This window comes from Periplaneta americana, chromosome 3 (assembly GCF_040183065.1).
Source record: "Periplaneta americana isolate PAMFEO1 chromosome 3, P.americana_PAMFEO1_priV1, whole genome shotgun sequence".
NCBI classification, from domain to species: Eukaryota; Metazoa; Arthropoda; class Insecta; order Blattodea; family Blattidae; genus Periplaneta; species Periplaneta americana.
Genome location: NC_091119.1, coordinates 69,871,940 through 69,890,021, shown reverse-complemented (window position 1 = coordinate 69,890,021; position 18,082 = coordinate 69,871,940). Strand labels below are relative to the sequence as shown.

Below are 18,082 nucleotides of genomic sequence, written 5' to 3'. Positions count from 1 at the left end.
TGTATGGTCCTGACGTCAAGTTGAAGCAAATGGTGCGGTGATGATATCAGCAGTTCCGAGACAGGTATATGAGTGCATTGGATGATGTGAGAACCGGGCATCCAGCAACAGCTATGGAATATGAGACCATTACCAGATGAGTTGAGCTAATTCAATGAGACAGACGTGTGATGGTGGATCATGTCACCACTGAAGTCTGTATTGGTCATGCATCAGTTCACAAAATCATCCATGACATCCTGCTATATCGTAAAGTGCCATCATGCTGAATACCTCGCCAGATCACACTAAACCATACATCGCAAAGAATGGGAACAAGCCTGCAACAGCATCTCTTGTGCTATGAGACGTTTCTGTTCCGAATTTTGACTGGAGATAAAAACTGGATCCACCATTTCACCCCCCCCCCCGAATCCAAGGCTGCCTAAATGGCATGGAAGCATGTGACATCCTCCGTCTAAAAGAAGTTCAAAAGAACCTCTTCAGCAGGCAAGGTGATGGTGACTGTTTTTTGGGATGCTGAAGGGGTTTTTTTGTTGGATTTTTTGAAGAAAGGATGGGAACGAGGGGAGTGGAGATTCGTCAATACCGAATGCTACTGCGAGACACTGACATGACTAAAAAAATGCCATTTGGTGGAAGAGACCTGGCCTTCTCACAGTGAAGTCATCCTTCTGCACAACAATGCGAGACCCCACATGACAGCAGCAACGGTAAACCATATTGCCACTGTTTTTATCAGATATTCCGTAACCATGGAGTCTTCACTAAAAGGTTTGGACTGTTTTGCCAGTAAGCAGCTGATTTCATAATTGGCTTTCACTGCTGATTCACTTCTTTTATCCATTTTTATAAGTATCATACACTTTACTGTCTTTACAATTTATTTGTCTTTAGTTTTTTCTTTTAATTTACCCTCAATGCAGGAAAAAGTTTATGAGTTGCATCATAGTGTTATTTAACATTATACTCTTTGACAACAGTTACAGATACATTGGAAATAACAATACAATTTTACCACAGTCTACTATATACAGTCGCGAAGCTTGAGGTGATTTTTTGCAAATCTCGCGATAAAGCGCTCCAAGCGGTTAGCAACTAGAAACAACAGACTGTCTACAGTCGACTTTGGACTTAGAGTGGACTGTGTCGTATTTCCATCGAGTACTAGCTCGTTGTGTATTTCGCATTGATGCTTGTGATATGATTTTAATTATAGCTGTTAATTTTGTTATTATTTTTATGTGTTATTTTACTAGAGACGTAGAAAAATTAAGTTTGTTGTAATGAAATTTATTGATCACGTTTTATTTTCAATTCTGGTGGGATTATTATTGCTTAGGCCTACTTTTTTTTTCAAAGGATATATTTTTAATTATAGCTGTTAATTTTGTTGTTATTTTTATTTGTTACTTTACTAGAGACGTAGAAATAGTAAGTCTGTTACAATAAAATTTATTGATCACGTTTCATTTTCAATTCTGGTGTGATTATTATTGCTTAACCTCATCCCACTTTGTTAACTACGTAAGCCTACACTACAAGTACCGGTACACGTAAGTTACTCCCATTAATTCATATTTCCATTATTATTGTTATTATATTATTGTTGTAAAGGGAAATGCAAATTAATATTTATTGGTTTCATAGTTCATTATCGCTATAATCTTGAATGAGTGAAGCGATTATAGTAAATTTCAGTTCGTTTTGCACAAACAAATATTTCTTGCAGGTATCTTCGAGTTTATGGTGGAATTTAATATACTTCATTAAAATAATAAATGAACTTTATGCATTTAATATTTCAATAATGGAAAAAAGGTGTTAATTTTTCCAAAAGAACACGACAACGAAAGTGTAACATATTTTGCCGTCTGCTTGGAGAGAGATCTGTGATGATAAGGCGATAGTAGCTATCCTAGTGGTGAGCAACTACCCATGTTTGCATTTTTACTACATATTGAGCTTCGTGACTGTATATAGTAGACTGTGATTTTACCTTTCATCTCCGTGCAAAAATAACTGAGCTCTCAACGTTCTTGGAATTTTCTCACTTTATCAACAATCTTTCTTTTCCTGGTTGGCTTGGAAAGCGACATCACGCCAGGGGCGTATTTTGCGGGCTACCGGGGCTAACGGTGGTAGCCCAAGGAAATTACAAAAGAAAAAGTTTATAATATAACATAATGTAATAATTTTGTATTATTAGTTTTACCATAGTAATTAAAATTAAAGTAATTGTTAGATATATTTTGTGTAATAATAGGGTCAGCGGTAGCCCAAACCCTTTAACCAGTATACGCCCCTGCATCACGCCAGAATTACATAAATATGACTAAATATAACTCAAAATGTAATGAGTTTATTAAATTGTTAGTTAACTAGCTTTATGTTACCATCCGATATGAAAGCTGCAATAGAACTCTCTCTTAGTATGGGAAAAAATGACATATAAGGCAATAGAACAGACTAGAACTCGCTAGAATTTTCTCAATTGAGAAACTAAATGTAGTTAACATGCCAGAAAACAGATGTCTCGCCCATTTGGATAGCCTATCTTAAATATTTCTGTCTTAAGTAGTAAGTATTGTTTCGGATAGATGGCAGGCATATCAACAATAGTCACACTGACTGGGATTTGTGCGGTAAAATACAAAATTAAATTGTGGTTATATTTTTTTCCATTGAGGCGGAACAGGCCGCAAAATAACATGTAAAAGGCCACATGCAGCCACGGGCCTCCAGTTTGACACGCCTGATTTAAAGGGACAATAGTAAAATCGTAATAATTATTTTGACCTAGACCAAGTGCCCTACAGACCTGAACTGGATCCAGCGACTTCCACTTCTTCCTACATTGAAGAGTACAGTAGAAGGAAGCTGTTTCACCACAAATGACGATACTGAAGCAGCCATACAGAGATTCATCTGTACCCAGGACATGATCTATTACCAACAGAGGTTCTTCAAAAACTCTTGAAGCAGTGGGACAAATGCATCAGTGTTGTTGTTGTTTTCTAATCCCAGGCGTTTGACAATAAAGTCATTTGGCCTCTTGCATTCCAGTATCAGTGTTGGTGGGGACTATGTGGAAAAATAGATGACTAATGCCCCTTTCTGCCAACATCATTTTGTATCTCGCCAATAAAGTTTCCTGCAAATGGCAGACTACGGAAACTTACTTTCTGACTGTTCCTAGTAGTAATAATAATAATAATATTAATAATAAATTACATTCGGGAGGAAATTAAACTCAGAATAAATATGGGAAATGGCTATTATTATTCGGTTGAGAAGCTTTTATCATCCAGTCTGCTCTCGAAAAAGCTGAAAGTTAAAATTTATAAAACAGTTATATTACCAGTTGTTATGTATGATTGTGAAACTTGGATTCTCACTTTGAGAGAGGGACAGAGGTTAAGGATTTTTGAGAATAAGGTGCTTAGGAAAATACAGGAGAATGGAGAAGTTACACAATGCAGAATTGCATGCATTGTATTCTTCACCTAACATAATTAGGAACATTAAATCCAGACATTTGAGATGGGCAGGGCATGTAGCACATATGGGGAAATCCAGAAATGCATATAGAGTGTTAGTTGGGAGATCAGAGGGAAAAAGACCTTTGAGGAGACCGAGACTGGATTAATCTTGCTGAGGACAGGGACCGATGGCAGGCTTATGTGAGGGCGGCAATGAACCTCCGGGTTCCTTAAAAGTCATAAGTAAATAAGTAATAATAATAATAAATCACATTAAGAATTTTCATAAATTCAAGGGCCCTTCTGTTGCAATACCATTGTTTAAGACTCTTTTGGACTCTGCTATATTAGTTTTCAATTTTTGAACTAAAGAAACAGAAATTAGTTTAATGGGCGAGAATAGGGTGCAGACTAGAGACGTAGCAAGTACACTACTGACAATGAGAATGGGAGAGTTCACTGCCATATGTTAGCAATAATGGTAACATGATCTTGGAGACAGTAGCAATACTTGTCACGTCTGTTGTATGTCATTTTGTAATTCAGCAAAGATAATATTATAGAAATAATGACACACAAATTAAATTATTATACAAAAAATATTTTGTGATATTCATACTCATATCTTAAACACAATGGTGACAGCAATATGATAAAAGAAAATTTAAATCTCTCGCCAGTGTGTAACAGAACCTCGACGGAAACATAACTTCCGGTTTAGTTTTTCAGAGGCTGAAAAGAAAAGTATGATTTGGTTGTGCAAGTAATTCCATTTCTGCCTTTGGGGATGTTTATAAGGTGGATGGAATTCACTGCCCCTGATAACAGAATGATAAAACGTAAAGCAAGGTTGAACTTTGTTGTTGGCAAAAAATGGAATTCATTGCTACCGATGACAGAACGATAAAACGTAAAGCAAGGTTGAATTTTGACGTGGGCGAGAAATAGCCAATCAGTTTTGCCTGGAGCATTCTAATCTAGGAACAGAACCTCAAGTTCTGTATATCTGTGATGTGGGATAGGCATTTCGTTCTAACCCATGATGAAATTGCTAAAGATTTTTATCATCATCATAAGCTTCATGAATTGACCTTTTGATCCATTCCACCTCCAAGATTTATAACTGTCCTATGTCTCACCTTAGTCAGCTTTGTTGAATCCATCTGGCTATTCTTCATGTCATCAGGGTGGATAAAAGACTTTTAAGGCCCTTAAAAGTCAATATGTGGTCAGGGTCAGCTATGAACCCTCTTTAACAAGCATGATCGCCACTCATTCAGTCATACAGACAAGTCATTTCTTGGTCCATCCCAGAAATTTTATTTAGGTTCGGCGAGATTTAAAGCTGGAGAGAGAAAAAAAAGGAGGGAAGAAGAAATTATTTAATTTCAGTGGAAAATAAATTCTCGGTAATTTTTGCACAGAAGTATCTTATAGTCTCTTAACCTGACAGATTTTAAATTCTGTTCTTTTTCAGAACTTCACTTTCAGTAGCTCATGCACGACTAGCTATGAGACAAGAAGTGATCAGTGCAGATGTCGCTGCTGTGATATACCTGTATGAGAATTCTATGAGGACTCTGTTCGGACATTCCTATGTTACTCCTCCACCTAAACCAGAATCACTGGACATCAGTTCTTTGCCTGTCCAGGTAAGTGGAATTATACCAAAAATGACTGCCCATGTTAACTGAACACCATCTTTTTTTACTGATCTGATAGTGTTGCACAGACACTGAAATATGTGTATTTTTGGTTCTATTGTATTGATAATTTGCTTCCTTGCACTACTAAAGTTCTTCTCTCAGACCTTGAATAGGTGATCATTCAAATGTATTTTGTTGTAAGACGTAGAGTTTTGCAAGGAAATGATTCATACCACTGTTTTTGTGACGAGTGATTTATATTTTAAGCATATTTTTGTACTGATCTAAGTGTCGAGATCAAGTACATCACTTCTAAGAATTCTGTAACTAAACAAAAGTCAGCAGCAGTAGTACTGTTAATTTTTAGGACTTTGTTCTGTTGTTGTGTAGAATAATCATTGGAAACAATGGAATCTATGTCGCATATTACTTGCTAGTAGTTATTTACTTCATGAAGAACTATGTTGTTGTCTAATGCCAGATGATTGGTAAAAAAGCCATTTGTCCTCTCGCATACCAATATTTTTCATAGATATTTTCAAGATGAGCTACTGATGTACAGATTTTAAGATGGTCTAAATCCATTTTTTCTTGCAAGTCACATAACGGACAATTTGGAGATTGATGTATTCCAATTCTATGCTGCTACAGAAGATTTCCATTGTAAGTCAGGAATCACATCTGGATTTTGATACAAAAAGTTCCATTTCTTTCCTTACGATTTGAATACAAAATTTTGATTATTAATATCTTTCTACATTATTTAATGAATCGCTTTACACAAAATATTAGCTGTACTCTGATTTTGGGAGTAGGCCTAGTATAGGTAGATTCTTATATTGATGCTGCTGTTACAGTATCAGTTTCATCAACTATCTTCTCAAGAGGTGAAAACTTGTTGTGGACAGTAGTTGGATCGACTACATTATTTAGAATTTACTTTAAAAGCTGAAATTGTTTGTTTTTTATTTGGTGTGGAAAAGCTTTCATCAGAATTAGAAGAATTGTTTTCAGTTATTTCTTCATATTGTCAGTAGTCTGTTACAGTCTCTAGCCATCGTATTTTAGGTCTTCCTAAGTTTCTGCAGCCTTTGGGAACATATGATAAGATTCGTTTTGGCTAGCGAGTAAAGGGCATTCTGGCAACATGTTCTTTCCAGTTCAGTCTATATTGATTTATGTATTGAAAAATTGGGTCTATTTTTAATTCTATTATTTAATGTTAATAATATGGCTACTTTATATTCAGGTTGACAATCAGATGAGAGTGTTTACAAAGTGGCTGGATAAGCACATTAAATCATTACTTGGCGACTCAACTTACAACACAGTTCCTGAAGAGTGAAGCATCTGATTCGATGAATTGAAGTAGTATTGACTGCCTATTTAAGTTCAAATATATTTAGTTACAAAGTTTAATCAATTATGTTATTTTACATAATGACTATCTATAAGAAATATAATTTACTGCCACCATACTGTGAATGATAGCATTATTTGTTTGTGAGAATTTGTTATACTCCTACCAGCTTAGCACAAGCAGACGAACATGATGCTACTCTAGACATGTGTGATCAATACAACGCCAGGTCTCTACCTACTCACCACACACATCACAATCATAACATCCATAGTCCGGATGGAATTCAAACTCATGATTTTGGTTTCTATACAACATTAAAGTTACACACCTTAGCCACTGCATAAATCAGGGCTGATACAAGCATTATCTAAGGCAATTTAAAATAAATTTACTAACAAACGTAATAAATCTTTGGAATAATTTAATGTAAAAAACACTTGGATATTAATTAGACTTTTCGTAATTGCATAAAGCTTTGTAACATTTTGTCCACAGGCATACATCCACTTGTATAAATATGCTTTCTCCTTAACAACAGCTCTCAAAAATGCTACTAAATCAGCAAAATAAAAACTTACCACTGTTAAAAATAACACAAACATAACATTTCATAATTTATTAAACTTCTATAATACATATAACATCCTCTGGAATGAAATTTCAAAGTATTTATTTCCATTTTACTCAATCAAAATTTCAGTTTCAATTGTTGTCTATAATAGCAACAAGAACATGTAAATTCATATCTGACAACAAACCTACGCAATATATTCAGTACAATTCATTCTACTCGTAGTATTTCCCAGATGATTTTTCATCTACTATTAATTCATTATTACTTTGTGTATGTTCTGAGTCATTCCTTGCAACGGTTGTGATGTCTGTACTAGAATCCATGAAAGAAAATATTTTTAATAATAGAACTACATGTTCAAATGTATGTTTACAATGTTTACAGAAGTATTTCACAATCTCTAAAAGAACATTATAATAGATACTGTAGATTAAAAAACATATTTTTCGGTTTTTTTTTGTGACAGTTGTGACCATTTCATTACATTAAGTTCCCACAACATTTTTTCAAGATAAGATTTCCGTGATATGTAATATCAACTTATTTTTTCTGATATTGATACCAGTACATTAGATAGTAACACACTAACACACAAGGATTCGTATATAAATTTGATGCTCTAGCTCTATATACTGAATACCTTGTTTTTTTACATTGTGACATTGGGTGAACTTTAAACTCTTTTTAATCACATACCATGATATCTGCAGACACCAGTACTGTCATGGAGGTCATACTGGGCCATACATCGTATGGGAACCTACAATTTTTTAATTAATCGTATGGGGAAAAGAAAATTTTGTCTTTACGGAGCCATATGGCATATGGATGCGTAAGTTTTGTATGCGGAGATCTGTACAGATCTTAGATCATCTCTTGCTTTTCCTAATGTAGTTTGTTTGATGTTCATAAACAAAAATTGTCCACCTCTGCAGCGCTGGAATCCAGAATTATATAAAAATGATTGAAAAACAAGAAGTGCTGCAAATGCACATCCAATGCCTGGCTCAAATGCTCCCATTGAGGGCATTTTCTCTCAGATGAATATATTTTGGATCAAAGAGAGAAAGAGGCTTTAAGTAAATACTGTCAAGACAATTTTGTTGCTTAACATTTAACAAAAACCTTACTTCTCTGAAATTGTATCTTCTTGGGAACAAAGATAACAATGAGTTCACTTGACAAAGGTACACCATTATCACGATTTTTTAGAACACAATTTAAATTGATTTACTTAACAGCTCAATAATTAAATTTAGTGAATTAAATTAATTTTCATTTAGAAAACATGTCCTATGCCAATTCTGAATACTATGTGTAACCAACACAGTGGGTTTTGATCTCAAAAATTTAAAAGTAAACCCACACTGTATGGAACTGCTGTGGTACTAAAACATTTTGTATACACAAAACCAAGTGTCCCAGTTTTTTTTTTTTTAATCTGAGATCCCTACACCATACTACCGAGGTGTAATATGTAGAATGTTTAATACCTTGCATAGAAATTTCTTTTTGTGAAAGATTTCTTACTTATTTAAAAGTTCATCAAGGAAACACTATATTATACACTGTTTAACGAGAGTTGCAGGTTACAAACTAGATTATGTAAGTTATTATCAACAATACTGAACAGTTCTCATTACTTCGTGCTGTATTATCTAATTATATATTTAATCTAAATCCCTTTTGTTTCGAAATGATTTCTCACATCTACTCAACATATTACCATATAATTATTGACTATAACGAAACATTATCTCCAAAAATTTATCTTAATGATTGAATTATTCAGTTATAACTACAAGTGTAAAGAGTGTCCACACAACTTTATAATACATACAACTGTAACACACATTGTGTCCATACATTGCTTATAATTCACCTGTGCAGCAAAGCAGTACATTGTGTTGTACATACAACATTTTAAGAAAGTCGTAGTGATAGAATATATGTTAATCCTGCAATAAAGTGAATAATAAAAATGTATGCTCCTGAGTATAATTGAGTTTCTTCTATTCACGTCAAGCGAAGGTATTTCTTAATTAATGTGTAACATGTTATGCACTGAACATTCCTTCTCTGAGGTATTTAATAATATTTACATCGTCCCCATCTCTTCTAGAAAAGACAACATATAAAATAACTTGACTGACCAATGTCCTCTCCCCTACTAAAAGTACTTGCCATTTAAAATCAGAAAAATTTGAAAATTGAATACATTTATTTTCTACTTAAGTAACTTTTATGAAATTTCTCAATCGACTAATTTCAAAATATGTAGTAAGTTCGTTATTAATACTGACTACACAAATAAATTACACCAAGTTCATGATCTCAATACGTTCATTATATGTTCAAAAAATCGAATATATTAAATTTTTCTACTAAACTTCCCTTTTGTACACTTTGTAGAACACAATTCTCAATAAAACTAACTGTATGTATTGAGAAATTTGAGAATATTATACAAAATAAATAAACTCCGTCAATACATTATATTACCTCTAATCATAAAACATACAGATGAAGAAAAAGTGTATTTTAATGTAGTTAATCTAATTATGTTGTAATGCTTTAAATACATACACAAGAAGCGTACATTCGACTGAAGAAACTGACGTTTTTCCACCAAAGTGGATCAAAGTTTGATACCAGGCAGATTTTGTAGGAATATGATGAATTATGCGTCTTTGAGGCAGGTTTCATCCACATACTTCTGTTTCCTAAACCACTTTCAATCCACCACTATTCCGTTATCACCATCTCATGTCTCTGAATAAACTCAAAAAGGAAGTTACAGTTAGGGCTACACACTACAACTAAAGAATGTAATTTTTCAGTCCATATTATTACAAAGCAAAGTTAACTAATACAGCCAACCTCAATACAACGATAATGTGTACAAACAGGCTTTCTTTATATACCGTTCTATCACAGCTATTGTTATAGATTTGTTGTTTTTGTGACCTTTTCCTTTGTTAGTTTGTTTCTTCTTGTTCAAACATTGATTGATGATCCTGCATTAAAAAAATTGCGTTATTTGTTAAGTGGACGTCTCCTATCTTTATATCTTCTGGGATGAGAAGACATTACTTCATAATAATAATAATAATAATAATAATAATAATAATAATAATAATAATAAAACGCCAAGGTGACTTGTGCCAGCACACTGGACTTATCAGCCAAGCTGCCCGCATTCAAATCCAGATCGATTCACCCTGAATTATAACTTGTGTTGGGCAAGCCCGAGGTCCAGGAAACATAGGGGTTTTTTCCGAGTACTTCTGCTCCTCTTTGACATCCCAATAATTGTCTGAATCTCTGAGAAATTAAGTCATGTCCCTCGGCACTAGTCACAGCTATGAGCCACACTTATAGAGTCAAGGCAAACAATGGCAAAGTAAGGGCCCTACTATTGCATAAGAAATAATAATAATACAGTAAAATCCCTCATAATCAGCACCCAATTAACCGGCAATACCAAAATAATCGCACTAAAAAAGCCCTGAGCCATCAGTGTTGCCACATTTGGAAGTTCGTAATGTCAGTGAATATTCGAACCTGAAATTGGTGCATTATTTGTGTTGTGTGATGTGTTTTAATAAAGAAGATACACAGAGTTTTTATATTAGTTATGACCAAGTGATTGAAAAAGAAGCTTCACATGGCTGTAATTTCAGCAGTTGGAATCATAAAATACAAAGAGGTTTTTTTTTATATTTGTTCAATTATCTGTCAAAATCTCATATCTGGAACTAGACTGGTTCCTTTGGTGCCAGTTAAGAGGGATTCTACTGTAATAATAATAATAATAATAATAATAATAATAATAATAATAATAATAATAATAGTAAAACCAGGTGGCCCAGGTTCAATTCCCAGTCGGGGCAAGTTACCTGGTTGAGGTTTTTTCCGGGGTTTTCCCTCAACCCAATATAAGTAAATGCTGGGTAACTTTCGGTGCTGGACCCCGGACTCATTTCACCAGCATTATCACCTTCATCTCATTCAGATGCTAAATAACCTAAGATGTTGATAAAGAGTCGTAAAATAACCTACTAAAATAAAAATAAAAACAATAGTAATAATGCACATGGAAATTAAGTATTTATTTTTTCAATTTAAATCACTGCAACAGGCTTATCATTGCTTAAGGTGTCGTTGTAAAGAGGTCTGACAGTATTTTCTTAGCTAAATACTATCCTGAAAAGCTTACCTTGAACTGGAGGCCCATTAAGTATCAATATTTTTTTTATCTATATCACCTACTCTAAGATTATGCAAGTCACAATAAATATAAGACTGACGATTCTACAATGAATGTAATGTTGGGGCTCCACAAATTTATGAGAATACGCAAAAAGAAAAGAGAAAGAAGAAAAAACGAGTCTTATAAAACTTCTTAACCTCATTTAAAGTGGTAATCGAATGTGGACTCTATCATTTAAGTCAGAATAAAGCAATCTAGCATGTGATTCCAAATGCTATCAATACAATTCTTAGAAGAAGTTCAGAATTCTTATGAAGTAAGCATTTACAGATCATCATGTCATTCGAAACATATCCTAAGTTATTTTTAATCCTGTTATGCTAATGTGATTAACTGAAATCCTGCATTATTAATCATGCACACTTTTTGGGGAGAGGGATAGTGGAAAGTCATTAAAAAAAGCTTCAATATGTGCAATGCAATTAAAAAAAATTGGTATCAAGAAAATGACACATACTTTCTCAATATACATTTCACCCATTTCACAACAATTGAGATCTTTATCATGTATCAATGATATTGTTTGCAGCTTATTTTTATTATTTTCTTTAACTATCATTCAAAAGATATTATAAAATTGTTTTTATCCAATGCCAGTATAAAGTTCGTAACATTATCAGTTGCTTTTAATGATATTTTATATAATTTTTTTGTTAAACAACTAACAAAGTTACAAAAGTTGTTCAAGGCTAACAATATTCAATTATAGAGATTCGCCCATACATACAATGGACTTTCCAACTACGTGATGAATTGTTAAAATAAAAATGCCGTATAGTTCACCATGGCTTTTAAATTATTTGTCACAAGCAAATGTGAATAGTGAAAGAACATTTTGTGAGTTGTCTATAGAAAAGTAAATTTTATTTCCATAGTGGTTAGAGTACGTTAATTTTAAAAAGTAATTTATGTAGAAATATTTATATATTTCTTACAAATAAATATTTTTTCCTCTGTTTTCATAATGACTTAGAATATGTTAAAGTTTCAAAACAACTATTCTGTCTGAAGAAACAATAAATTTCTCTGACAAAGGTTTTGAAGACATTACATCATATAAGAAACAAAAATTATGGGGAAGAAGGGAGGAGAGTTAGAGATGTTTTCGAGTAAATCACAATTTTGTATCCCCCCACCAAATAAAGAGAGAAAATTTTTAGTAAAGATTTCATTACATTACATTATGCTTATGTATCATTCTCAGGTGAAGAAATTACTGCACACATACAAATAAAATTGCAAATACAACCTCTTTCTCAGCATCAGGAATGCTAAAAACATTTCCATGAAAATCTCGAAATAAGATTCTTGCAGCATCACATTACTTTCTCTACTTCGTATAATGAATATCTTTGAAAAATATTGGTGTGCAAGAGGTCAAATGACTATTGTCAAATGCCTGGCATTATAAAACAACAACTTTGTATAATGAGTAAGTATAAGTCTTATTAAAAGAAACTAATGGAAACTAATTTATCTAAGAAGCATTAAATTATGAATTCCTTACTACATAAAATTAGTACATTACAGATCTTGAATGACTTTTATAAAGCCAAATAAATTACAAATTTCATTATGGACAGAACATACAGGGTGGACCACTCGAATGTACCTAATTTCAATTGTAGGTGACTGGTGAATGGTTGAAGATAGAACCTTATAGTAACATTTATATGAAAGGAAAACTCAACAAGTTTCGAATCCTGTCGGTAGATGGTGCGCAGACACTGTTTCTTTTTGTAGATTGTATTGATTGTCAAAATGGCGACACCGCAGATGAAAGCGCAAACTGTGTTGTGGTATGCGGAGTTTAAATCAATTGTTAGAGTTCAAAGGGAGTATCGGCGAGTGTTTAACCATGATGCTCCAACTGCTAAAAGCATTAAGAAGTGGCACGATACATTTTTAGCTACAGGATCGTGTTGAAGAAGCATGGTGGTGGTCGTAGAACATCCGACGAAATGGTTGCAAATATTCAAGCCGCATATGAGCGAAGCCCGCGGAAGTTATTAAGAAGAGCTTTGCAGGAACTTCAAGTACCAAAATCAAGATTGCAACAAATTGTCCACAAATGTCTCAAACTGTACACATACGAAGTGCAGTTAATGCAACATCTGGAGCCAGATGACAAACCCAAATGAGTGGAATTCGCCAATATGATGCTAGATTGTCTCGGTGCTAATCCTGATTTTATGTCCAAGATTTTCTTCTCGGACGAAGCCACGTTCCATGTGTCAAGTGAACCGACATAATGTGCGGATCTGGGGATCGCAGAATCCTCACGCTAAACAAGAGCACGTTCGTGATAGTCCCAAGTTAAATGTGTGGTGCGGTTGTCACAGCAGCAGGTCATTGGACCATTTTTCTTCGCTGAGAAAACTGTATGTGGTACTACATATCTTGACATGCTAGAGCAGTTCTTCTTTCCACAAATTGAACACCTGCGGCCTGACATCCTTTTCCAGCAAGATTGTGCTCCTCCACACTGATTCAATGATATTCATACGACTTTAGACAACGTGTTCCCTGGCCATTGGATTGGTAGGGGAGGACCGATTGCTTGGTCCCCGAGATTTCTGGATTTAACACCACTCTATTTCTTTCTCTGGGGCTACGTCAAAGATAAAGTGTACGCCATCCCAGTCAGAGACCTTCATGATGTTCAGGAGTGCATCATAGAGGCTACTGAGAGCATTCCAGAAGACATGCTCCAATGTGCTTGGCAAGAAATCGTTCATCGCCTCGATATCGTCACAGTGACAGTTGGAGCTCATGTAGAGATATGGTGATGTGCATATCGAAACTTGTTGAGTTTTCCTTTCATATAAATGTTACTGTAGTTTCTATCTTCAATCGTTTACCAGTCACATACAATTGAAATTAGGTACATTTGAGTGGTCCACCCTGTAGTTTTTGTTAATGTTGTAAAAGATAATACACATACAGACACACACAAATACAGTATATGCCATTAATATTAACGATTTATACCCAATGATAATAGTGCCATTTCAACTTCCAAATTTATAACTGTGTCCACACGAGTGGAATACAAAGCACAATAGTGAGATGAGCTTTAACTTCTGTCCAGCTGATCCAAGAATTTTTAGAAGATTACTCAGACATGCTCTGCTTCCACGAAAATGAGCAAAGAGATCTCCACACACCTAAAAAATATAAAAAAGGAAATGAGAGGCCGATTCGAAGGAAAAGTAATAAGAATATATAAAATAGCTGAAATGCACAATAACTTTTCCCAAGGAACTACACAACACAATCAGTTTGCTTTTATTTTCAATTGGTTCTTTAATGATGTATCAACTGTGCAATTGTCTATGTCTATAGAATTACTTATAGCAAGAGGAGTCTGAATGAATCTATCTATATTTGCAGATACTTCTAACATATTTTGTTGCAATAAAACATTGAGTTATGAAATAGGAGATCCAGGAAAACATATAACCTCATATGCCTAAATTGTATAGTTTTTTTAAATAACTTTGTTCTACAGATAACATTGTACGCATTTTTAAAATATATAAAAAACCTGCTAGTGTATCTTTTTTCTCGTTAAAAAATCTTTGATTTATTGACTGAAAGCAATGATTTGTTCACTTTTCTGAACGGAATTCTCTAAATTCAACCTCACATGATAAAATTTTGGGAAATTTTTGGATTCCAAGTACCAATTCAGTCTATTTAATACTATTTTTTTCTGATGGCATATCTTGTTCTGCCATTTTGTCAGCAAATGAATGCAGCCGTATATTAAAATCTATAAATTGTAAAAACTGAAATTTGATGCTTAAAATACTGTGTACCACTGATGTTTAATTTATTTAAGCTAGGATTATAAAACTTTCGGTACAATATAATTTTAAAATAACACCATCAAATTGACATCAACATCTTGAAATGTTGAAACAAAGTCTGCTTAAAAATAAAATTACTTTCACTTAACTCTATTGTAAGGTTACCAGATGTCACTGAATTTTGCTTTTTGTCCCCAGAAAAAAGTCGTCCCTGGATTTAATAATTTGTCCTTGGATATTTCCAGATTTTCAGCGTTATTATAATTTTATGAAAATGCTGTTGAATATGTCTGTACTGCTGAATTAATTCACAAGATAATCAATCAATCAATCAAACTTAATGTATCCAGGTGTTTGCTGACAACATAAAGTCCATTATAGTCCATTGTAGTCTTTTCAGTTCTTATTTTTTATGAGAAATGAGAGATATTTTGATTGGTGTTCATTATAGGTGCCTGTTGCTAGTAGCAGAGTTGGGGTGTAGTCAATATATACTGCAGGGCTGTGTCTTCTGCAACTGGTACTGATGATTTTAATTTACTTCTTTTGTGGTTTATGAATGGACAGTATAGAAGAATGTGTTCCAGATGTTTATCATGATTATTACACCACAGACAAGTAGGAGTATCAGAAAGGTGAAATCGGTGTAGGTACAATTGTGTGACAATGTGACCTGTTCTGGTTCTTGTTAAAAATGTTTGAACATGTCTGGGCAAGTTTTTTTTTTTTTTTTCACAAGATAAGATAACTATAGAAAGTGTATTGCTGAACTCCCCTCTAGAAAGAGAAAGATTTGACGAGATGATTTTCATTCAAATGTAGGGGGGCTTGATCTGATGGAGATTATTTATTTGACGACATTTCTTGCTTAAAGTAATATGTGATTTCAGACAGAATAACAAAGTGGAATGAAGAAAATGCCATATTGCTGAAAATAGAGTGAAATTTTTACATTTGTCTCTGAGAAAATGATTCCCTGTGCACAGCTCCAGAAATTGATTAAACTATCTCTGTGTCTTCCTGGAAGTAATGATTCAGTGGAGAGAGTTTTTTTTGTTCTCCTGAGTGAACATGATGCGAACATTCCAAAAATCCAGAATGAGTTTAGAAACTGTTGGAGTCATGTTTGCTATCTTAACCAACTTCAACATGACTGTCAGAAGCAAAATTGGAATCCAGAGAAGACCTACTTAAAAATTCACAATTCTGAAAAAGACCAGTAGTTTAAGCAGTGGCGAAGCTCTTAAGAGGCTTTTGAGGCTTAGCCTACCCAAAAAATTTGAGTTATTATACCTAGTAACAGTAGGCCTGTAAGTGTGTAATAACAATATATCGTAACACTTGGGTGCACTCTGATCCTTCCATTTATTAAGTTCACAGTTGGCAATCATTCCAGTATGGAGACAGCAGTGCCAGCAGCGAGGCTTAAGACAAAAAACCTCTAAAGGCATGGCTACGACCTTGACTCGCAAGCTTGAGGTGAGACCAGGGACAGGATATCGATGCGCTACATCTCTGTACAGGATGAGGCTAGTCTTCCGTCACAATATTACATCGTGCTATATTGGTATTCTCTCTCTGACTTTAAAATGGCTATCAAACCAATTAGTCAGACTTTCCGGCCTGGTTCAATAGAAATAAAAGACTGCCAAGATATGCCAAAAGAACTTGCAGCAAACAATAAAAGAGATGCTCTACAGTGGATATCTGGTCACTGCTCAGTCTATGGAAATGATCAAGCAGACTCATTGGCTAAGAAGGGAAACTCGGCTCCCGCTAAAGGCTGGTCCACAATAAACCGGGAACGGAAACGAGAACAGAAATATTGTTAAAATAAATGTATTTAAATGTGAGCATTCCAAATTAACTATTGTGAATGCTCACATTTAAATACATTTATTTTAACATTATTTCCATTCTTGTTCTCGTTGTCGCTTCCATTCTCGGTTTACTCTGAACCAGCCTTAACCTACTCAAAACCAATGTCATTCCAATCTGTGAAAATAGCTGTAAAAGAGCAATTCAAGACACAACATCTGCAAGACCTAGCCTCAAGAACATCTGAGAAGCACTGGAGAGAGTCAATTCTGAAAATACCAATTCAGCCAAGAAAAAATGCAGTTGCACTCTTTTGTCTAGCAACAGGGCATGATTTACTGGCGAAACACCTCTTTCATTTTGGGGTAATGGAGAAACCATCCTGAAAAATTGTGTAATTCTAATACAGAGATGGACCGACATCACCTTTCAAAATGTCCTGGCCTACAGTCACTCACAGAAGTGAAACACTACTGGGAAGCCAGAAAGAAGATATTTTTTCTATAAATTTGTTTCTTAATGTTTATTCACTTGTTTTCTTTGAAGACTGATGATTCTGTAATCAATTTATCAGCCATTAGATAAATAAATATTGTATTCTCTGAAAGCTCTGCATTGTTGAGTTTAGTTTAATCAAAAGTGCATATCTGTGTGTGTGTGTATGTATTACATATTAATTTTGTGTAAAATAGCTCATTCTGAAAGAACACTGAGGTCATTATTTGTAGAATTAAAAAGAGAAACAGTTTTCAATTGGATGTATGAAACAAAATGTGCTTATAAAGATAAGAGATCAACACCACATTTACATATTAAAATAGAGGTTGAAGAAAGACAAAATAGATATTTTTAGTTTTCATGGTATAATAAATATCCACGAGTAACAGGGTATTCTGAGACAAATAAGTTATATTGTTTTACTTGTATTCTGTTTGGGGTGAAAATGAGTGGTCATCATCTTCTTGTGGGGTCTGTGTCACAAAAAATTTTGATAGAAAAGCCGATAAACATCTGCTGTATAAAAAAGATACAAAGTAAGCAGATTTTTTCAGCCTACCCAGTATTTACACTTTAGTGTTGCCACCGAGTTCAAGTAGCGTAGTGGTTAAGCAGA

General features: G+C 34.2%; 2 protein-coding genes across 4 annotated transcripts in view; one reads left to right on the top strand and one right to left on the bottom strand.

The window, feature by feature from the left end:
* The window catches only part of mei-218 (meiotic 218), a 47,478-nt gene extending 41,005 nt beyond the window's left edge, over window positions 1–6,473 (top strand). The window contains exons 8-9 of the mRNA XM_069822625.1: window positions 4,960–5,134; window positions 6,378–6,473. Of these exons, the coding sequence (XP_069678726.1) occupies window positions 4,960–5,134; window positions 6,378–6,473 (271 nt within the window). The remainder of the gene's footprint in view (window positions 1–4,959; window positions 5,135–6,377) is intronic.
* Window positions 6,474–6,895: 422 nt separating this feature from the next.
* Pgm2a (phosphoglucomutase 2) overlaps window positions 6,896–18,082 on the bottom strand; it is a 74,102-nt gene continuing 62,915 nt past the window's right edge. For all 3 annotated transcript variants that reach the window (XR_011331257.1, XR_011331256.1, XM_069820704.1), the window contains one exon: window positions 6,896–14,505. Coding sequence is in view for 1 of the 3 variants with exons in the window: in XM_069820704.1 (XP_069676805.1) it covers window positions 14,457–14,505 (49 nt within the window). In the remaining 2 variants the exon portion in view is untranslated. The remainder of the gene's footprint in view (window positions 14,506–18,082) is intronic.